This window comes from Haemaphysalis longicornis, unplaced genomic scaffold, assembly GCF_048455015.1.
Source record: "Haemaphysalis longicornis isolate Haplotype H1 unplaced genomic scaffold, Haemaphysalis longicornis Haplotype H1 scaffold_1, whole genome shotgun sequence".
Lineage (NCBI taxonomy): Eukaryota > Metazoa > Arthropoda > Arachnida > Ixodida > Ixodidae > Haemaphysalis > Haemaphysalis longicornis.
In genome coordinates, this window is record NW_027526203.1 from 361627867 (window position 1) to 361650804 (window position 22938).

Here is a 22938-nt window from a genome sequence, read left to right on the forward strand (position 1 = left end):
CTGAACTCATCTAGGCCGCAACCTCTGACAACCTGCTTGGTGTTTGTGGTTCGAAAAATGGCGCAGATCGAGTCTGCGCAAGCGCTTGCGAGCGTATGAGTTGCCCTGTTTCGAGCAAACGGAGTTCCGTCGACGGCGCGTACTGTGGCTGTGAACGTTCCCGCGGTTGTGCCGTGAGTACACTGTACACCGTGAGTGCGCTTGCAATGAGCAGTGAAAAGGATAGGCGCAAACGGTGTTCCGTCGTTGGCTGTGGAGACAGCGATAGAGACCGGAACAAGCATTTGGTGCCCCAAGAACCAGAGCCGCGGCAAATTTGGTTGCGGCTCATCGGACTAACGCCGTCGGATGCTCGGCGATACATTTACGTTTGTGGGCGCCACTTCGCCAACGAAGCACCACCGCATGTCGTCATTGGCCTGGTGGGGTGGCTCCGGGCGACCGCCGCCGGCTCTTTTCCTGACTTTGTGGCGAGGAGTGTCCGCATACGGGTCGAAACCCATGTCTGCGCTCGCCGCATCGAGCCACGCTCGCAGAGCTGAGTCCATTGCACGACGAAACGCACGGTAGCAAAAGCAGGTATCCGAAAACACAACAGTCGGATAACCCACATGAAGGCAACTATGCCTGAATTGCCGCACTGCTCCTTCCGCACCGGAAACGAGCGACTCCGCGTTGCCGAGATAAAGAGAAAACCTGCCGGCCCATGACATATCAAAGGCTCCCAAAGAGAACGTCACGAGGCTCCCCCCTCTCCGGGAGAGAGCGCGCAGCCTTGGCCGCGTAGAACACGCTGAGTTGAGAGGGAACGATTATGCGCGATTTTTCATCGCGCGTATCTACGGTGATACTGAACGGATTTTAATAATTCTTGCGGGAGGAGATTCCTGAGACAATAGACTTTATCCAAACATGCATTCCAAATAGTCGGTTGGAAGTGTTGCAGGATCCCTTTAAGGGGGGACGCGGGTCTTAGAATGGTCAAAAATGGCCAAAATATCGATTTTGAGAAAATCCAATTTTTGGAATTATTGTACCTTCAAGCACCTGCCTTCAAAATATCAACGCGAAATTCCATCGGGAAATACTCTAAAATCATGTTTTGAAACGCCTCGAGGGCCACGAAATGCCCCGAATTGGGCAAAAGTTGCTTCAAATTCCCGCGCGCCCCGCGGGCGAAGCAGCCGACCGATCGCCGCCATCTTGGTCTTGTTTTGAAGCTTGTTTCTTTGTGCGCATTTTGCGATATCTCAAAATGGCGTCGCTTGAGTAGAACGACCGCCCTTGCCAGTTTTCCGAAGGCACCTTCTCGGCCGCCGATTGGCTAGAGCGGGCGCGCGCGGTTTGAGTTCGCCATACGACCCCTCCCATTGGTCGGCGTGACTGCAGTCATGGCGGTCGCCATCATGGCGTCTGCTACGCACGTCTGACGGAGTCCGCTCTTCTGGCGCAGCGCTCGCTTAGAGCAGTTTTTTTTTACAGTTCCTTTTAATTCTTCCATCGCGTACTTTCGTGAATGATGCCAGGAGACGTACGTTTGAATCATGCGCACGGGAAGCGAAAGCGTCGTCCGCCTATCCCAAGGTCGCGTGGTGCGACTCCGGGCCGCTCGACTCCGCCGGATGAGAATCGTTCGCCGCCTCGTATTGCCTCGCCTGCCCCATCGCCTGACCAACCACCTCCGGAATCCATACCTGGTCCAAGCACGTCCTGCCGGCTTGACACGAGGTATTACACGGCAGAGGAGATCGCCGCGCGTACGGAACACGCGGACGAGGTCAAGCGCGGAATGGAGACCAAGTCAGCAACGCAGCGGAAATTCGACCTCCTTGAAGTGGATTTGGCGCACTCAGAGGAAGAATCCGGCACAGATTTTGTCTTAGTGGATTTTGCAATGCTGAAGGACCTTTTTGCGCACGTCAGGTGCGGCAAGTGCGGGCTGGCGGCGCTGGATTTGAGGAAGCCTGACCGGCAGTACGGCCTCGCCGTGAAGCTCGAGGTGACGTGCTCGGTTTATGAACACCGTGTGGAACGTTTTTCCTCGCCAAGGACCGAAGGATCTGGCAATATCACTCTTTTTGAAGTGAATATGAGGGCTTTGAAAAGTATTCAAAGCATCGGGAAGGGGGTGACTGCTCTGTCAGATTTTTGTGCTGGTATGAACTTGTCCCACAGAGGCCTGCACCACAAGACATTCCAAGCGCACTTGAGGGAAGTGGTTCAGGTTTGCGAGGACACTGCAGCAGCCTCTGAAGCTGATAGTGTGCGTGCCATCAAGGACTTGTACTCGGACCTTGGTCAGCCGCCAAACAACATAGATGTGATGTTTGATGGCACGTGGATGACAAGGGGACGGTTGTCACACATTGGAGTGGGCTGCATCATTGAAGTGTACACCGGCTTGGTGATTGATCATGTAGTCCTCTCTAACTTTCGCTTAGGTTGCGCCATCGGACCCAAAGCTTCAGATGAGGGCTACGAAGATTGGCTGGCAGACCATGAGTGTCAGCGAAACATTGACTGTGGTGCAGGACGCATGGAGGTAGAGGCAGCCCTGATAACGTTCAAGCGCTCGCTCTTCAAGAATGGGCTGCGGTACACAACCGTGATGTCCGATGGAGATAGCCGCACCATGCACGGCTTGAAGGAAAAAGGCGTCTATGGGTTTATCCCCATAGGTCAAGAAAGTTTGCCTTTCGGCTACATTTATTTTCCCCAAAAGACTCTTTTGAGGGCCAACAACATGATGCATTTGCGGAAAACGCACTGCGCAGTGTCCCACCCCTGTATCCTCTCAAACTTCCAGCATAAAAACAGCGAATGAAATAGCCTCACCAAAGAACAAAAAAAGGGGGCACCTAAAGCAAGTTTCACCCCCATACTTTTGCCGTACACAATATTCTGGGTACCACAGTGCACTGTAATAGATGATGGCACTTCACGAAGGACTGTTGCAGTTTTCACGACGCCAGCAAGACACCACCAGATTTCACAACGCTAACAAAATGCCAACCGATTCGAAGTCGATAAATTTTGCTAAATTCCTGATGGGGTCCGTTACTTGGCCTTTTGTATCTCCAGTTCTAGTTGACATTTTTGGAATCCAAAGACAGATTTGAAAATGGGAAGAACATGTCTTTGTTACTGGGAAAATTTGAAGCTACACTACTGACGGTTCATCTCATAACACATGGCCAAACTTCAAATGCAGTTTTCTCAGTTTCATATTTTTGGACACTTCCCTCAGCCTTACGCAGCTTTTTGGAAACTTCTTTTTGCTTCACAAGGTCAATCTTGGTACCATTTTTTTCAGTACAGCCTGAGGCAGCCGATGACATTCTTAGTTTTTCTGTTTAGGCTACGCATAAATAATGACTTGCAGTTATTTTGATGAGCCAAAATATCCAATACTGCCATTTTTTGTACTTGACATATTTTTTTAGGATGCCGTGACTTTAGAGAAAAACGAAGAATGTCATCGGGTATGGGAACTCTCTGGCTATCCATTCATGTAATTAAAAGCGACAAAATGCAATGCGAAAGTTCATTAAAGCTGCGTAAGAAATTACCTAATTGCGGTTTAGACTTTGTATTATAACTTTTGAACTAACAGCACCAGCTCAAATATAATTGCATATTTGAAATCTACAGAGAAAAGCACATCCGTGTGCAAATTTTCGTAAGTTTCTACCCATAAATAAAAAAGTTAGTTTTAAGACCCTCGTCCCCCCTTAATTTATCCGACAGTGAAATCAGCTACCCTGCCGCTCATGCCGCTGGTCGCACAACAACAAAAAAAAAAAAGCCACTGGCACTGGCTTGACTTCGATGCGCCAACAACCCAGCTGCCAGCAATGTAGCCAGACAAACAGTTTTCTTGCCAAACTAAACAAAGAAAAAGCATATCGGGTGCCGGCCCCATGGAAGTCCGCCTAAATATTCAGTTGAAACAACTTTCGCCTAAAATTTAGTCTGTTGTAGCCGACAGTCTGCTCTAGCTGGGTCCGTTATGAGCGGAGTGGACTCCATTTAAAATGCATAGGGACCAGACAAACCAACAGAAATGGTCTGTTGTAACCGAAAGCCCGTTGTTGCGGGATCCGATGTAACGAGCGTAGACTGTATTAACCCACGCACGCTTTCTTAACTACCACCTAAGTCATCCCTCACTGCCCTCAAAAATTTGTAGCAGGCCTTCACTGCGTACCGGCTGATCTCCCTGTCTGTGTAGTGCCAGAGATGCTCGACCGAGACGATCTCCTGCACCAGGGATGGCACCACAGGTGGCTGCTGCTGGCCGCCGAAGGGTTGCGGGGAGCCCTCCAGAGGAGACCCGGATGAGAGGCTGCGGGACTCTGCACACAAGGGAATTGCAGCACTCACCACCTGGCAAGCAACAGCTCATTCCTTTTGCACATGCTGCAGCAAAATGGTCAGGACTCATCAGAAGTTTTTTTGAAGTGGTTTCGCCTGCATCTCCCCCCCCTCCCCCTTCTGTAAACGAATAGGTTAATGTACAATTGGCAAACACACGAGAGAGAAAACAACTGCTCATTACCCCTGTGCTTGAAAAGTTAGTCCAAAGTGCCACTTAGCCAATTTTTCGCTGCATACTGAAGATTGCCGTGTGTGGTCTTATACTATTAACTGAATATAAAAAAGTTAGAGCCATTTAAGCCTTAAAAAAAGAAAAAAAAAAGTGGTTAGGGAGGTCCTGGAAATCAAACCCGGGACCTTTACACCATGAAACTGGCAACCTAACCACTGGTTCACCCCAAAGAACCGACCGGTACAGAGTTAGCAGCGGCAGGGAACAATAACATGTGCAGCCAATTTAAAAAACACTTTTTTTATGGTTGGAATCGAACCTGGGTCCCTTGCGTTATGAAACCAGCGTCTATCCGATTAAGCTATCCATGCATTCCGGGCGCACAGCATTTCCTTTGGGTACGTAGCGTTGACGTTGGCTTTGGAATTGGCCACGGGTTCTAGCGGGTGCTAATGTGGTCCACTTTGGGAGAGATAAGAAAGCCTGTGGACAAAACGGTCCGGGCCTGCCGGTCATGGAGAACTTTCAGCCGCAAGTTCGGAATCCATGTGAGGTACAACAGGCGGGTTTCCGACGAAGGGAGAGGGGCCGCCAGCTCTGCTGTTTCTCCAGCTTTGCACCACTAGTGCAAACTGCGCCAATTTTTTTATATTCAAGCCTTATTCCATTATCTTTAATTCCACCTCAAACAAGACCCTTTAGCTTTGTTGACGATATGAGTTTACTTGAATTGGCAGCCCCAATTTTAGAAGTTGCAGCTTCGACCGTAAAAAAGAACTCCATTTAAATTTTTTTCTCTCGAAAGCTGTAACTTTAATTCAAAATGCAATATAGCTTTCCTTTGAGCCATGCTATTACAGACCACGGACATTCTAGTTCATTTCTACATGCCACTCTTTTGTCAGAACACTCTCTAAATACAAATTGAACGGCCAATTAATTCACAAAAGTCAAAGTTTCACCTCACAAAGCTATTAAAAGAAGTGTTTCCCCTAACAGACTACTCTACAGGATCAGGCATGGCTGTTTGCAGGCAAAAGTTACTTGCGTTCACACGTGCGAAGAATTTCTCAGCCCCCGTGCCTTGTCTGCGCACGTGGTTAGACCTAGCCCAGTTTTTCAGGTGGCCACACTGGCCAGTGGTGTGGTTACATGCATGCATGCTAGCTCCTTTGCGTGCTAGCTTATATGCATGCATGCTAGCATGGCTTGGGATCGTAACAATCGCTAGCCGAGGCGTACGCAGTGGATGAACACCCTCCGCATCACCGGAGACGCTGAAATGCGATGCGCTTTCCCCCCACCTTTGGAGCTTGCCCGGTTTTTGTGCCTGTATCGTAAGAGGCGTGTTCGCACCAGGCCGAGGGTCGGCTGATTCGGGGACTGTGTACGCAAGCAGTATGCGCTGATGGCAACACCATGCCAACGAGAACTCACCAGCGCGTCAGTGTCAGTCTGCACACATTTTGCGAACTCGCTGGTGGAGCAATGAACATCACAGCGCAAAAATTACGGCCCATTTTTTTTCGCCGCCGCAGTATTTTCGATTCGGGTGCATTTCCTCTGGCGTTTGTGACAGTGATTCTGTCACAACATATTTTTGTCTTGGGCCGCAATGCTTGGAGACCTTTGTTTCAACGAATTACATGCTGCAAGCGTACGAAAAAACGACTAAACACGGCGTAGACGGCGGTGCCGAGATCGCCGCGAGGAAACGTCCTGATTTAGTTAGTTGTTGTTCTCTGGTCTTATTTGTGAAAAAAAAAAAAAAAAAAAAGTCTGCAGCACAACACGTTTCTGCTTTTCTTTAGTCAGGGGTGGAAGCAGGGTCTAGCCTTTTGGAGCAGGCACGGGAGCAGCAAAAATCCCATTTCGGAGCAGGTTTGGAGCAATTGAGGGGCTATTTCGGAGCACACTGATGGCCTTAAATAATGCGGCTATCAAACAGGAGCTGGCACCATGATATTACCCTTTACTCGGGACTGAAACCTGCTTTTTGCCAATTCTTTAAATCTAGCGACTCTTTGGCTTTTATTTGTACAATAATCAACACTTTTTTTTTATTTTTTGGTAAAGTAGTTTCGAGCTAAAACAGTTGCGTGAGTGCGCCGCCCCGCTGCCGTACTCGTTCGCGCGCCGGCAAAGTCCGACATGAACGCTGCCGCCGTCGCCTCGACCGTGAAATCAGGCGTCGTGAACGTGCCTTACCCGCGCAGCTCTCGCCGAGTGTGCATCGTATCGATTCGATAGGCCTCAAAACGAAGACGGGCGCCGTACAATATGATGCCGTTTTCGCAGCAAGCTGCCGCCGCCGCGCCGACCGAGACGGCAGGCATCATAGGCAGGCAAAGGCAGGCAGCGAACGAAGATGGCGATTTCACGACGCCTCATTTCGTGGTAGATGCGAAGGCGAAAGCAGGCACGGCATCCCATCAAGACGCCCGCTTTCGCGATCGAGTCGGGCCTCGTCCGCGCGCGCGAACGAGTACGGCGGCTGTGTGGCGCGGTGCACGCAACTGTTTTAGCTCCCCACCACTTCTTTCATTAAAGCAGCGCAAAAAATTTGGCTTCAAATAAATTTCTGATGCAAATGGCCGTTATTAACAGCGGAGCTGTTGTTACTGGCCATAAGTCACTGGCCGAGGAAACTTCTGATGCAAAAGGGCCGTTATTAACAGCGAAGCTGAACATTGTTACTGGCCGAGGAAGTGACCGCGATCCGAGAGGCACGGCGTGCTATTGAAAATAACTGTGTCCGTCAATGCTCGCCGGCAACAGCTTCACGATTCACGTCTTGCGCGCGAGTGCAAGCTTTCCTACATTTGTGCTTAAAAAAGTTCGTGCAGGTCCCGAAAAAGTAGGCTTCAATCACCACAGTAACTGCGTACTCGCGCAATAATAATAATAAAAAAAAAAACTACAGATGCGAAGGATGTGCGAAGGGGTCGTTCGTCTTACTTCGAGCAGCTGCAAATTCCAGAGGCCATGTCTCAAGTTATAACACTAGATAACTGTTCAAAGTACTTTTACTCATGCTGGTGACAGCCTTCCCGGAAAGCCGCGGTGATAACAACGCTGCGATAAACTCCATGAGGGAACCATGAGTGCACTGAACTGCCATGACTATGGATGCGGCGTGGATGCGGCTGCGTCTATTGTGTAGCCAGCGCTCAGTGTGGCCCGGACAACGACAAGATTCGGCTAAATTTGGCGTTGTATGCTCTCAATGGGCAATAGTCACGCAAATTGCCGTTTCTGCGCAACTTGGCACAGCAGGGCAATTTGGCGCACAATGGCGCAATTGGCGCAGCAGTTCCACCCCTGTTTAGTTTGCATAGACGTTGAAAGAAGTGAAAAGTGGGAAGTACCGTTTGTGAAGTTCACCAAAATGTTGAGTTGCAATGTTGAGTTTTGTAATGTTGCTCTTGGGCTAGGATCTAAAGACCCACCGCATCTAAACACCCACCCCCCCTTTAAGGGGGGAGGTACGTCTTTAGACAATTTTTTTAATTTTTTGTACCAGCTGGACGAAAACTGGCACTCTTCATGAGGTTTTTACAGACATCAAACATGTAATAGGTTTTAACATAGCTATATTTGTTTAAAAAATGCAATGCTTTTAAATTTAGTTAGTGAGCCATTCCTTACGGGTGTTTTGAGCGATTTCGCTTGATCAAACTCAATAATGATTTATATGGATATAATGCCAAAGGTCTACTCTGCCAGGCTATGCTATTTTTATTCATTTCGAAGACTCTTTTTGCAATGCATGAAAGAGGTGGACATTTAATATCAACAATTTGTATAAAATTATCTCATCTTTACTCCTTTTTGCGAATAGGCGAGCAATGACAGTAATAAAAATAGCATCACCTGCTAGATCTATTTATTGCAAATGAAATGATACCAGTCTTATCATCCTAGGTCAAAAGCCAGATAATGAAACACTTCATAAGGCAGAGCATGACGTCGCAAAATAAGATAGAGAAAAATGCACCTTTAGTTTCTAACTCTTGCTGCAGCATAGCCACAATATAAAAAGTGCCGTGTCACTCTGATCCCCCAGGAAAAAAAAAAAAAAAAAAAAAAAAAAAAAAAAAAAAAAACAAGTATATGCGATTGCACCACAAAAATTACCAGAAAAGCTCTATGCTTGTTATGAAAAACCTTTGTAAACAGCGCTGGAAAACTGCACTTCTTGCTGAACTTCACAAACGATACTTCCCACTTTTCACTTCTTTCAACGTCTATGCAAAATAAAGAAAAGCACAAACATATTGCGCTGCAGACTTTTTTTCACAAACAAGACCAGAGCACAACAGCTAACTAAATCTGGACGTTTCCTCGTGGTGCTTCTCGGACCAGATTCGTACGTGACAGGCGGTCTCAGCACCGCCACCTACGGCGTGTTTCTTTTCGTACGCTTGTAGCGTGTAATTCATTGAGGCAAAGGTCTCCAAGCATTGCGGCTCAAGACAAAAATATGTTGTGACAGAATCACAGTCACTAACGACAAAGAAAACGCACCAAAATCGAAAGTACTGCAGCGGCGAACGTGCGCCTGCAAAAGCAAAACGGGGGGGGGGACAATGGCGGCTCAATTTCGTTAGCCAATCAGATGTGAAATGGGGGGCTTGACTCGAGCGCTCGTGCTCCTGCCAATCAGCGGCTCGAAAACTACCTTCGCAAAATCGATTGATTGATTGTAGGGTTTAACGCGCCGACGCAACGCAGGCGATGAGGCGCGCCGTAGTGGAGGTCTTCGGATTAATTTTGACCACCTGGGGATCTTTAACGTGCGCCGAAATCTCGAACACACAGGCGTTTTTGCTTTTCGCCTCCATCAGAAAAGCGGCTGCCGCGGCCGGGAATCGAACCCGTGACCTCGTGCTCAGTAGCGCAATGCCTTAGCCACTGAGCCACCGCGGCGGGTACCTTCGCAAAATCGGCGGTAACCCTCGTTCTCCTCATGCAACGGCATTTTGAGATAGCGCAAAATACGCTAAGAAAGCAGCTACAAAGCGAGCCGAAGATGGCCGCTGCCGGCAGTCTGCTTCGAGTGTGGCACGCGTGTGAAGTTCAAGCTTTTTTATCCTGGTTTTCGGCGTTTTGCGGCACCCGCTGCGTTTTTAAAGTCTATTTTGAGATTATTCCCAACCAAATTCAGCGGTGAAACTTTTAGAGTAGGTGCTTGAAGGTACAAAGACTTCAAAAATGTGTTTTTCGCAAAATGCATTTTTTCGCGATTTTTGACCATTCTGAAATCCCCCCCCTCCTTAATTTAAGGAAGCAGTGTCGCTGACATCACACGAACTGTGATGATTATGCACTCCTTATTCCTAATAAACAAGCATTCATAACAAGCACAGCCAGTACAATGAACACACAGTACGAAGAACATCCCAACAAAAACAAGTGAACACCACATCGACTAATGGCTCACCGGAATAACAGATCATTTCACATTAGAGCAGAAAGTCAAACACAGAGGTAGGCTAAGGTTGACTACGACAGAATGAGACCTTTCTGCAGCAGTGGTATAGGCTCCAGAGGCAAGTCACCGGATTCTGAGGCCAGTCGAGAGTCACCACCAAGCAGCTGAGATGGCAGCGAGTAAGAGCACTGATACGTGCTTCTGCCGCCCCTGGTCCGGTCTTCCCGAATGGCTGCACGGCAACATACGAACAGTGTTAGCACAATAAGGTGGATCCTGGGCACGTGTAATTATTTCCGCACGGCTTTTTGCACTAGACATGACCCAACGTAGTTGTCATACAGAGTGCACTGCACTAGCTTCATTCACACCATTTGCAAACTAATTACTATAAAGAGGATAACAGGTGCACAGAGCGTCACGGAGACTGCATCGCACTGCAGTGCAGCAGTGCCTTTCCAGGTGGATGCTAATGAGTGAGCAAGGCCACAGTAGCAAAAAAGAGTTACAACAAGCCTGACCTCCAGACCTTCACTTGACCTTCAGAGATTGCCACACTAGTTCGCAGCAGTTATCAGGTCAGCATCCACATGAGGGGTGCGTGAAACTCTCTTCAGCAGTAGGCTGAACGCAGCAATGCACAGGCTGAATGCACAGTGAGCGCCAAAAACAAAAAGTGGCGGGCACCTTCAAGCTTCATGCCGGTCCGGAGGCACTTGTCAAAGCGGCAGGCCGGGCATTTCTTGCGCGTGGCCACAGAGACGGGGCAGGCAGCCCCTCGGAGGCAGACGTAGTGCTTCTTGTTCTGCACAGTGCGCTTGAAGAAGCCCTTGCAGCTCTCGCAGGAGAAGATGCCATAGTGAAAGCCCGAGATGCGGTCCCCGCAGATGGGGCAGGGCCCGCTGAGCAGCTGCTGTCGCGACACCCCGCCCGGAGCGTCGGCACCCCCGAGGGCCCCGAGTGGGTCGCCACCCCCGACTCCCCCTTCGGCCGAAGGGCGCCGAGTGGGGCTGGACAGGTCAGAGGCGTTCGACTCGTCCGAGGCACTTGAGGCCACCGAGGCACTCGAAGCTGCAAGCAACACAAGCACACGCTCTCCGTCTCTGGCCCAGCAAGGAAGAGCCGGACAGGCACACAAACCGGCAAAGAAGGCATTTGGAGCTGTTAGAGATATAGTGCAATACCCACTGTGCTACGGAATGAAGTTGATTATTTCTGTCATCATCACCAGTAGCAGCCTTTATTTAAAGATGGTCTATGCATGAACTTGTGCCTTCTTTAAGTAAATACACTATGAGGACACTAACACAATGTGCTGACATTGTGTTCCTCAAAAGCCAAAGTGGGCCACAATCTCCAATTTCTCATGTTATAAACCCCGTAGATAGGGTCTCAAGGAGATGTGTCAGCTATGATTTTTATCAAAAAAATTGTAATTTCAGATTATCACCTCTTTGAGAAGTTTTGTTTATTTCTGTGCCAGCAGACAGCAGAAATTGAATTTTATCAATGCACTGGTGACATAAGACTGCCGCTTTGGCCAGTGCAGGTGCACACACACACGGTCCTTGAAACTCATTTTTATGCTGTATTCGGGTAGTCACATTTGAGTGCTCTGGAGTGCTCTGAAAACTGGCTGTGCATTCGTGTGGTCGAAGTCAAGCATTTGAAGGATGTTCGGGTGGCCATCTCGGAGCGTCGTCCTCCAACTCGGAGCGCCTCTGACTACTCTGACTCTTGTGGGAGCGCCACTGAGATCTTGAGGCGAGAGGTCACACGATACCAGTAGCCTCACCGATCACCTGCGGGCGTCCGAGTTTGACGACTCCTGCAACTTCGCTGTCACCGCAACGAGGGCGAGCCAGCTTTCAGTCGTCGTAGTGCTTAGTCGGGCGTGGTGTGTTTTGCTTTTCACACGAAAACACGCCGCACACACTATGGACGCACTGATGCGGCCGCAGATGCCACCTACGCGTTGCGGCGGCAGTGGCAACATGGCGGCTGCTGTGAAGCGGCGCAGGTGCTTGAGCTACTGCTTGTTCCCGTTCTCACAAATGACCTTCAAGCCCCAAATGAAGTTCCACATGCACGAAAGGAACTGATCGTGTGGCTGAAAATGGCAGTATATTTTTATTTTATTTATTTTAGTACCCTAAGGGCCCGTGATGGGCATTACATAGGGGGGGGAAGGGGTTAAAAACAAACACAACACTATTTCACCGTTGAACCAGGCGTGATATACAGAGTACATCCATCATTGATCGTTCTTCCTCGAGTCTTTTTTTGTTTAACAGGGCATGTAGGAACGCAAATAAGTTAGTACTGCAACAGTGTTAAGTATAAGGTGCTAGCAAGAGCAACCCGTAAGATCAAAATCGACCGTAGTCAAATAGCAAAGCATACATACAATAAAATCAAACATTTCTAAACTTTGAAGTCATTCGGCCTCATGAAAGCGGCAATCAAATATCTGCCATAGCGGTAAGGCCAAACGCCTCTAGGCGGCCCACTCAGCTGCTCGTAAGCCTCAAAAATAAGAACGACACTCGAACCCAGATATATCGAACTCCAAGGGGATCGCAAAATAGTTTGATATATCAATAATTCGAAATATAAAATGTGACTATATGAAGATTATCTGATAACTCCAAACATCACTGACAGCTTGCCGAGATTGTCACAAGCGGTAGCCTACTGATTTGTTCCTCAAAGCACGGAAACTTCCAACCACATTGTGGCGACTACTGCATTTTATTTAACATGAAGAAAGTCTGCGAGCTTCGCTTGCTTCATCTTCTTCGTCATAAAGTTCCCCAAACTGTCTTCAAGCTTATTAACGCCATCCAAATGAGGCCACAACACTGGCGAATCTGACCACTGACGCAAGCTCGGCGGCAGTAGGGGCTTTGTAATGTCGTCAGGGCCCGCTTCTTCGGCATCGGTGACGTCCACCACAGCCTGCACATCGTTGTCATTACTTATGAACTTGTGCGCTGTTGTGTCATTCGGAATGGAGCATAGGAATGCTGAAAGCTCTCTAAATTCATACTGAAGGCACTCAGCGCCGTCATCTTCGGTATCCGAACACCTCTCGTTTGAAGTGGCGCAACGAAGCCCTTTGCACACGACAAGCTCCAGCCCGGACGGGCCGTGGCCATGTTGCCTTCGCCTTTACGTCAGGTTTGATGCACAATATTGCGCTTGAAAATGCTGTGAAGAATTTCAAATAACTCCACAACTGGCATCTTTTTTCACCCGCCTGTACCCATCAAATGATGCCCACGTTCATTGCTAAATCCAAATTTTTCCATTTTTTTCGCGACCATGGCTCCAAAATGCGTGCCGCAGACAAGACAAACGTGCATCACGCTGCATCGCGAGCCACCACTGCTAGCAGCTAAAGCACAGAACCGAGCGCCTTTTGCCGGTTTTCCTTCCACACCCAATCCCTCCCCACGTTCTAGCTACAATGGGGCGGCTCCCCGTGCCAGCGTGCGAGCAGGTGTTGAAGGCCATCAAAGCAGTGCGCTGCCGCTGCCGCCACTACCACTGCCTCCTTCTCACCAAGTGCAGCAGCACCTGTGAGCAGTCATCATTGCCTACATCCCATCAGGAGAGGCGCACTTGCAGGGGCACTTGCAGTGCGGCGTTCAATATATTGAATCGGCCCGTGATCTTACAACAGCGCCACACATTTGTATGCGATTTCCAAGGGGACGTTTAGACTGTTCGATATAGACAATAATTCGATATATCCGGATGAGATATATCCCGGTCCGCATTGCTTAGGTTAAACTCAGTGAATAATTATAAGTGCATGTGATGCCGTAAGCACGCAAATCACAGTGAAAGACGCGGAAAAACCAACTGTGCTCTCTTCAATTTTCCTCATTATGCACTACCGGCACCGCTGTAATTACATCCTTACAGCGGTGGCTGTCCCACTGGCTGTTGCTGGTCAACTTCACAGTTTATTTCTCGCATTTCCTGTGATGATTTATCGTTGTCGGCGCTGTGCACAAACCTCTTCTATGCCTAAACGTGAACGGCGTGGCTCGGCTCTGTAGCCTTGACTGCATTTCCACAGAAAGTTGTTCCCGAGTATAGGGCTGTTTTTTTTTTTCTACCTAGCAGTCTTTTTGAGTGGCAAACTGTCACACGTTTAAAGTACACTGATGATGAAAAAATTAACAGGCGCTTCGATGGCTGTTTCATTCTAACAGCATTAAACATGGATTGTTTTTGACAGATGCACTTCCCAGACCTTTCTGTATTTATCTAATGCATAAAAAATGAATGAACTTTTTGTATGTTTCAACAATTAGGTCCTCTAAACTGATCCATGCAAGATCAACATTTTTACCGAGTAAAACTTTAAATGCAAGCTGTTCAGGAGATCACAGAGACAAAAAGAAGAAGAAAAGGGTGACTGCATTCATAAGTGGGAAAATGAATTTGATTAGAACATATGATGAACTACAGAAACTACATAGCAGGGCTCGCCTTTCCCTTCATAACTGCCGGAAAAGTATAAAGGTCAGGTACACACTGGCGCCACTGCAATAGCAGCAGAACAATGACCTTTTGCAAAGGTGCAAATGGCACTGCATAAAATAAACCTAGCAGGTTTCATCTGCATTGGACAAGCAGCCCAAAATTTTGCCTCCAAGCTATGCACAACATGGTGGGAAGCATGAGAATTTCTTTGCAACGGGGGAGCTCCGCATGTTGAGAAGATCAAGAGGGCAGTTTTTTTTTTTTTTTTTTTGGGGGGGGGGGGGGGTTGCTATTTACAGGCCCCTGCAACATGCCACTAACATGTGTCTAGGTTTGTTGGCATTTGATACTTTGTTTCAAGGTGCAGACAACAATGTAAGAGAAAGAAACATATGCAAGTGCTGCATGTGAGGCTCATTCAGTACCTGCATATGATCCCTTTCTTACAACTACGATGCAGGAGATAACTGCGATGTCAAATAACTTTTTCCCCAAGAGACCGCAGTAATAACTAGTACTTTGTTTCCAAAAGTGCATTCCCCTTTCTAGAGGAATAGGATGCACTTTTGTAACAGTGTACAGTTAAACCAAAATTATAGCAAAATTAAAATTAAAAAACAAATTCCACGTGACAGACATGTTCGTTGCCAGTGGACACAACAGCAGTACAAAAAACACCCAGAGCATTAGAGCATGTGTTCTTATTCTGCACAAATGCCCCTTGTGAGTAGCGTTAGCCAGTGAAAGGGGCAGGAGGCTGTGACCATTCTCCACTGGTGGAAGAGGGCTGTGGTGGCTGGCTCACCTGTGGATCGAGTGTCGGGCGTGGGCTGCACCACGAGGTATGGGTAGGGGGGCTCGGTGCTGGCTGAGCTGAAGGGCCCCGCACTGGTGCCCGTGCGAGACACGGAAAGGTTGCGCAGGTGCGCCGCAGTGGGAGAGAGGCCGTCGGCCAACCGATGTCGGCCCTGGCTTGGGCTTTGCGAGGGGGAGTACACGGCCTCCACCAGGGAAACGTGCCGGCCCTGCAGGGAGGGCAAAGGGCACAGGGCCCACGGGGGCGGCGCTTAGTCAGAAGAGCACAGAAGCCCTGGCACATGCTCCAGGCTATCAGTACCCTTGTACATACAGGGGTGAGACAGCGGAAACAGATTTAGGAGCAGTTTTGGGAGCAGAAGAACCTTGATTTGGAACAGTTAACGACATTTAAAGGGCCCATGCAGCACTTACCACCGACTACTTGTTATGTATTTTGGAATAAAGTCTATTGTCTCAGCAATCGCCTCCTGCAGGAATTATAAAAATCCGTTCCCTATTACCGAAGCTATGCGCGATGAGAAATCGCGCATTATCATTCCCTCTCAACTCGACCGCGGACTACACGACGAAAGATGTACGCTCCCTCCCGGAGAGGAGACTGGCTCATGGCGATCTCTTCGGCGGCCCTCGATATACGACAGGCTGGGGAGTTTTCTCTTTTTCTCCACAACGTGGAGGGGCCTAGTTCCGGTCTGGGGCAACAAAAAAGGCAAAAAGGCAGGCATGCCTGCCCGCTTGCAAGCGCGTGCTCAGGCTGGTAGGGCATTTTTGAAGCAATAAACGTCTGTTGTCGAGTGGTCTGGTTGAAAGGGAAGTCTTGAATTCGAGCACACTCGAGCATTCGAGCACCCGAGCACACTCAAAACACAAAAGAAACACCAAAAATGTTCGTACAGGTTCAGGCATAGAAGAGGTTAATGCACAGCGTCGACGATGGCAGATCGTCACAGGCAATGCGAGAAATAAACCGTGAAGTTGACCAGCAACAACCACTAGGACAGCCACCGCTATAATGACGTAATTACAGCGGCACCAGTGGTGCATAATGAGGGCAACTGATGAGAGCATGGTTGGTTTTTCCGTGTCTTTCACAGCGACTTGCATGCTTACCGCTTCCCGTGCACTTGCAATATTTGGCTCGGGTATTCCTGGCACTATAATCTAAATGTCGCGTAGGTTTATTTGCACTGCTCAAAGCGTGTTGCAGGGTCCCTTTAATGCATCGTCTTAGGAGCTTAAATAAAAACAAATTGGTAGCAAGTTTGGGGTACAAGAACACTTACGAATCAGTTAAAATGCACATAACACTGCATATTTCGCGCAAGTGGTTTTTAACAGAGTACCACTGTAAGTCAAATGCTTTTTCACAATCTATCAATGCCATGTACAAAGGTTTATAATACTCTGAACATATTTAAATTACTTGGTTAATAACATGAATATGATCTAGTGTTGAGAAACCTTTTCTAAAACTGGCCTGTTCCCTTCACAGGGGCCTAAGGTTGCAGTTATGCGGTTGAGCATTACTTTTGTAAGAAGTACTCGCAAAGCACAAACTGTACTACTTTCTTACAATCCTAATTGTATTGAGGCAGTGTGCAGAGATAAGGTAAGGTGCTGTTAAATATCAAATTGAGAAATGTTGCAATCATAAGGTTTTTTTTTTTTTTTTTTTTTTACTGTTTGAATACTGAAATTATTATTTTTGTAATCCCAGACATCGTTGTACGAATGTGTACAGGCATGGCAAAAGTTGTGCAAAGCAAGGTGGCAATCGTTGCACCACATCATTTCAATTCCCTAGATTGTAAATTGAGTCACGTTGCTATGCTTACCCACCTCGCTTCTGGCATTAAATTTCACTTCAGATACATACCGTATTTACTCGCGTAATCCTCGCACTCGCGTAATCCTCGCACCTGTAATGTGAGCCACGAAAACTTGGATTTTTTGGTTCCTCGCATAATCCTCGCACCCCCAACTTTGCAGCGGCGAAAGTTGCCTGCTAGCGAAACCCGCATGGTGCACGCGCTCTCCAACGCGCGCCCTCCCCCGCCGCCTCTCCGTTCGGAGGAGAGCGCTGTGTATCCAAGGCCATCCAGGCCCCCTAACAACCTGCATGGCTACTCCCTAACAGGCACCCTAAAACACTACTCACACTGTCCTTGAGCCGGTTTCGCGCACGTTTCGTGTCGTGTCGTGTCGCCGTCGTGGTCCCGCCGTTGAGCGGCAGCAGTCAGTGAGTCACTAGCGTCAGTGGTGGATAGCTTGCTGCCGTTTTGAGAACTTTTTGATCTAATTGTTTTGTGCTTGGTTCCGCTTCGCCATGGGGAGGAACGCCAGCTACACTGCCGCTTTCAAATTGAAAGCGAAAGAGTACGCGATCGAACACGGCAACCGTGCCGCAGGCAGGCACTTCGGCGTCACCGACTTCAACGTGCGTTACTGGAGTAGGGCACGCACATACGACGAGATAGGGCGCGCGCCAGAAAGCAAAGGCGGCAATTTCATGATCGCTGATCGACGGGAGACTGTTTATGTTGTAAATAATAAAATAAAAAGAAATAGCTGCTGTTGGCAACACTGAGCTTACCTATACAAAAAACGACCGCTACATTTAGCGGGATCGGCATAAGGCAAATTGGCAACACTGTGCACCGGATTTTTTTTTTTTCCCCGCATAATTCTCGCACCCCTAACTTTGCATTGACTTTTCCGAAAAAAAAAAAAAAAAAAAAAAAAAGTGCGAGGATTATGCGAGTAAATACGGTAATTATTATTACCCGTGTGCAATAGCAACCAGTTCTGCTACTGGGCGCTGCCTGAACACGTTGTGGTGATGCAGTGCGGGCTGCAACTTGCATTCAACTGTTCTATACCTGAAGCTCGTGAGCTCCCTGTCAAACACAGCTATAATAATTCAGCATTTCAAAACATAGCAATGAGCGCAAAAGTTCACTTCGCGAATGCCGATTACGGACGCAGGCAGTGCTCACCACACTCAAGGACAAACTGCAGTGAAGTCATGGGCACCACATTGTTTTCAATTAACTCTTTCAAGCCTGTAATTTGGCAAATGTAACCAGAACAGATAAAATGACCAGCTGACTGCATAACCTAAACAAGGAAAAATAGAGGCACAGTGCACCGAGCGACTGAACTAAGCAGCAGCCGCTTCGCCTGGCGGCAATGTCATTTGTTACCATAGCAAAGCCCAATTGGAAAGGCCGTTTCAGCGAACCTGGCTGGAGAGCAAATCACGCTTTGGATACTATCATTTGCTTCGTTTCGCCATCTTCCTTTTTCTGCCAAGTGTGCGTTTGTGGGTGAGCAATAATAAAAGAGGTGACCGAAAGGCAGAAGACGAGGGCTCGGCTGACCCAACGATACCAAGATCTCGTCCCCCCGTCCCCCCTAAAAACAGCACCACCTACACAAAATCATGTTGTCAAGTCGGCCTTTTACCTCTTTGAAACCGACGTGAGCGTCAAAATCCCTGTTTTTTGGGTTGTTGTGAAGCAGTTTAACGCATTTTTCGCAATTTTTATACTTTTCGAGCAGCCTGGCGTAGGAAAATGGAATCGTATCAAAACCGCGCAATATGCGTAAGGCAATGTCAGGCACTGCTGCTTGCAACATGGCCCTCCTCTCTGCAAAATAAGTTGGCACAGCAAATGCATTGAGTGTGTGATTACTAAACAGAAGAGGTCTTGTGCAGCCTTCCATGTCACAGAAATGAGTAAACTGCTAGGCTTAGTGTGGCAGCACATACTGAGCACATTTCTAGGGGCCCCCCAATGTGGAGTCTCCTCAGACGGGCTCAGGGCCAGCTGGCCGAGCCCCCCATACCTGCAGGGGGCTGCTGGTGGGCGAGTAGAGGGAGCCATCGGAAGAGGCGGCCCCGTGGCGAGGCGGCAGCCCGAGGGGCCGGCTGCTGCCCAGCAGCGGGCTCTGGCTGGGTGAGTATGACGACCGGGAACTGGACGAGCTGGTGGGCCGGGGGCTCTCCCCAAAGGGCGGGGGCTGGAAGGCCCCGCCGCCCAGCCGTCCTTCGCCTGCACATGGGGGAAAAGGGGCCTCCTCGTCAGAGACTGAGAAGCAGCGGGAACCCCCAAGCGGGGATAGGGAAGCAGTGCTGGGCCCTCTTCTGGGCACCTGTGGCACACTCAAACAGACGCATGCAGGAAGCTGGCTGGCCCCGCTTCTGCCTTTTGATAGCAGCCAACCGCATCCCATTCCTGGGTAAAATGACCACTGCAGGAGAGCTCTCAGCCTGATTCACTCTTAAAATGCCCTCTTTGCATAGTGCTTAACTATGTACGAATTAAAGATTAGCAGCACTTTCTTTGCAGAAGTGCAATGAGTAAAAGTCAATCAGAGAATAACCCCCAGAATTAACAGGTTGAGTGCCGGTCTTAGGGGTGGGCGACCAGGGTGATCGCACAGGGTGGTCGCACAGGGGGCCAGCGAGAAGGAGGCACCCCATCGTGTTTTCAGCGCACAAACATGGGCAGTCGGTTTTACCATGTATTGTCAGCGGAAGGGAATTCCCCAATATTTTCAACTTTACTGTGAACTGTGAAATTTTGAAACGCAAGGAAACTTGGCGCAATGTTAGAGCCCTCTTAACAGCTGATTGTCATATACTCGGTTTCGGGATAGTTTGTATAAAACAAGAGTTAGAGCTTTTTTTTTTTTTTTTTTGTAATCATACTCCCTCCATAGACGGACATGCTTCACTGTGCAGCCCTAAATACGAGAAAGCCACAAAGACCATGCTTACACCGAAAAGTCAGCTTCACCCCTAAACACAAATGCATTGCTGAGAAAACGCTTTTGTATGAAAATTATAAGCCGTATTACAGTAGAATCTCGATAAACGGAAATCGCTTAAACGGAATTGCCGCTTAAACGGAACAGTAGCCAGTAAGTTGGTTGGTTTTGTATTCAGATAACGTAAAAAAACTCTCGGTAATCGGAACTAAAGTTTCCACGTCACCGTTTAAACGGAACCAGAAATGGAACTTCTTGTGAAACCAATTGGCATGAGAATCAGCTTTTTACGGTTCCGGCTGTTTCGGGATTGTTTTTTTTTTCCTCCCTCCTCGTAAGCCTCGTCTCGTAAAGGGTCAGCCATGTTAGCGCAATGAATGCAACATCGCAGTTCTTGTTCCAGTCGTATGGTCTCGATTTAAGACGCCGAGATTACAGGGCTCTGCTCCTATTCCCTCGTTCGTGCCATCGTGGTGCTATTCGCGCTTCATTACCGCGTTGCCGTCTTCTACATTCGGTGGCTCGTAAGCACTCGCAAAGTTGAGGCCTCTAGCCTCCGTGAAGATGCCATTGCAAGGACTCAAACAAACATATTTGATGCATTTGATGCTCAGGGACTCATTGTTGCCATATTAACTTTGTCAGTGCTGTGCCTAAACCTCTTTTAGTTTTCATGCTTTCTGAAAAACTATCAGCTGCATTCACCTTCTGATCCTTCGAGTTCCATGAAATGGTATTGATAGTGTACGCACATAAATTTGCGCTTTCATACATTGATCTTGGTAAACGGAACTCCTGTTAAACGGAACTAATTTTTTCGGTCCCTTGAAGTTTCGTTTATCGAGAGTCTACTGTAAATCAATATGTGAAGACCGTAAGGCATTTGCTATTTTTATGACTTACTCCACGTGCTAAAGGTGTGCCACAGAATTTTATGATCCCAGGTATTAAAGTGGGCATCGCAAGGTGGTGGTACACTAGCGTGTAATTCAGCCGGAGGGGGGGGGGGGGGGGGAATTGGCAGCATATTGCACAGGGCGCTGAATGCGGTAAGGCTGGCTCTGAACACAGGTTGGCTAGTATGTGGATATTATACAACACTTCAAATCAACGCTGATGAAAAGAACAAACAAAACAACAGCCCCTGTCCTGTGGAAGCCTGCACTGGCAAAATACAAATTTGTAACTCATATACAAAGACATGAAATCTGCAAAGACACTCAGCACATAGGGCTCTTCATACACAACTTCTAATTACAATGTGGCTGGAAATACCAATTCGACCTTTCAGTGGAAAATTATGGCATAAATCAAAGTAATTACAGCTCAATAAAATATATTGCTGAGCTAGTTGGTTCACACTTCCAACTAATGGACAGGGGTGACAGGACAGGCACAACTCTCAACAGAAGGAAAGATTAGCACTGAGAGTTAGCACCTACCCCATCACTTTCTTGCCATCACCCATTTTGCTTGATTATAATTATAACTCACATTGAGACTTACTCCATCACACAAGGCATAGAATTTTTGCACTTGTGTACTAGTTATTAGAGGTGTGCAAGAACCACATTTTTTTACTGTAAATCAGGCCACCAGAAAGCAGCCTTTGAACTACTTGTGAGAGCTTACCCAGCTAGTAAGCCAGTGGAAAGGCTGCTTTTAGCTGGCTTACTCTGCCCCATCATCCCAGCAGTCACCAAGACATTTTTTTCAGAAGGGCAGCACAATGGGTGAAAACGGCAGAGACAGTGTTGAGAATGGCAGAGACTGTCGTTGGGCTGTGTGTGCACAGTGGAATAAAATAAAAAGCGGAGAAGTCTTCTGCACGGAACAAGCCAATTATAGGTGCAAGAAATCCATTTGTTATCACGTTTGGACGGCCCTTCGTCCCCCTCAAGTCACAATGTGCTGTATGGCAAACTACTCGCAAGCTAATTATTTTTGTGCCTAGAGCGACCATTGGGAATTCAGACATGAATCAAGTGAACGTTTCCTCTTGTATTTCCAGAAACCCAAGCCACCTACCTTCCCAGCTCTCACGCAATGCGAATGCAAAGAATGACCCGATATTGGTGGTTAGCGTGCAGCGTGGTTGCTCTAGTTTCACTGTAGCCCGAAAATGCCTGCTGCTGCTTTTTAAACTGTATAAATGAAAACAAAACAATGTGAACAAGGCACTAGAGAATTATTGAATTCTTGCCATTCAGGCAACCATTCTTTAGCAGCAACTGAGACCGGTGTACAGCATTGACTTCAAGTTGACAGATATTTCCTTCCTTACTTGAATTTCATCAAACATCAGGATCCCTCTGTGCTGGAACTGAGTATTTGCGGCAGTTTTGATCTTAAAGCTCTGAAAAAGTTTCCATCAAGGCTGCGCTCGAGGCCAACCATGCTTATGTACAGTCTTGGTCGAAATTTTCTAGGCTGCGCCAAAGGTTCCTGGGCTCCAAAGAATTCGAAGCAAAAGCTTGACGTTTTAACTCGGACAAACTTATTTTATAACAATAAGAAAGGAAAGTGTTTTCTCCAGCTTTCTGGCATTAAACGTATCAGCATGGCTTGTACCTCGAATTTTTGTGACCTATGAACTTTTGGCATGGCCTAGGAAATTTTGACAGACTACTTTTTAATCATAGTGACACCGCAAAGGCAACTATCATTACTGTGCAAAAAAGTGCATGCAGTCAGGCTGCGGATGTTTAGGAGAAAGCAAAACAGGATCCAGTCATCTGTGTACCATCTGTTGATTTTAAATGTGCGCTTGGCTACTGATAGAAGCAACATCTAATAGAAGCCGCTGCGCTGGAGGTCAGCTGAATTCCTTCCATTTTTAATTACTACCTTCATACCACAGCAGTAA

General features: G+C 47.9%; 1 protein-coding gene across 1 annotated transcript in view; it reads right to left on the bottom strand.

Annotated features, from left to right (window-relative positions):
- The window catches only part of Hr39 (Nuclear hormone receptor FTZ-F1 beta), an 82466-nt gene that overhangs the window by 31430 nt on the left and 28098 nt on the right, over positions 1–22938 (bottom strand). The window contains exons 5-9 of the mRNA XM_077686164.1: positions 19149–19354; positions 15286–15505; positions 10671–11054; positions 10072–10215; positions 4208–4355 (exon numbers count right to left, since the gene is read on the bottom strand). Of these exons, the coding sequence (XP_077542290.1) occupies positions 4208–4355; positions 10072–10215; positions 10671–11054; positions 15286–15505; positions 19149–19354 (1102 nt within the window). The remainder of the gene's footprint in view (positions 1–4207; positions 4356–10071; positions 10216–10670; positions 11055–15285; positions 15506–19148; positions 19355–22938) is intronic.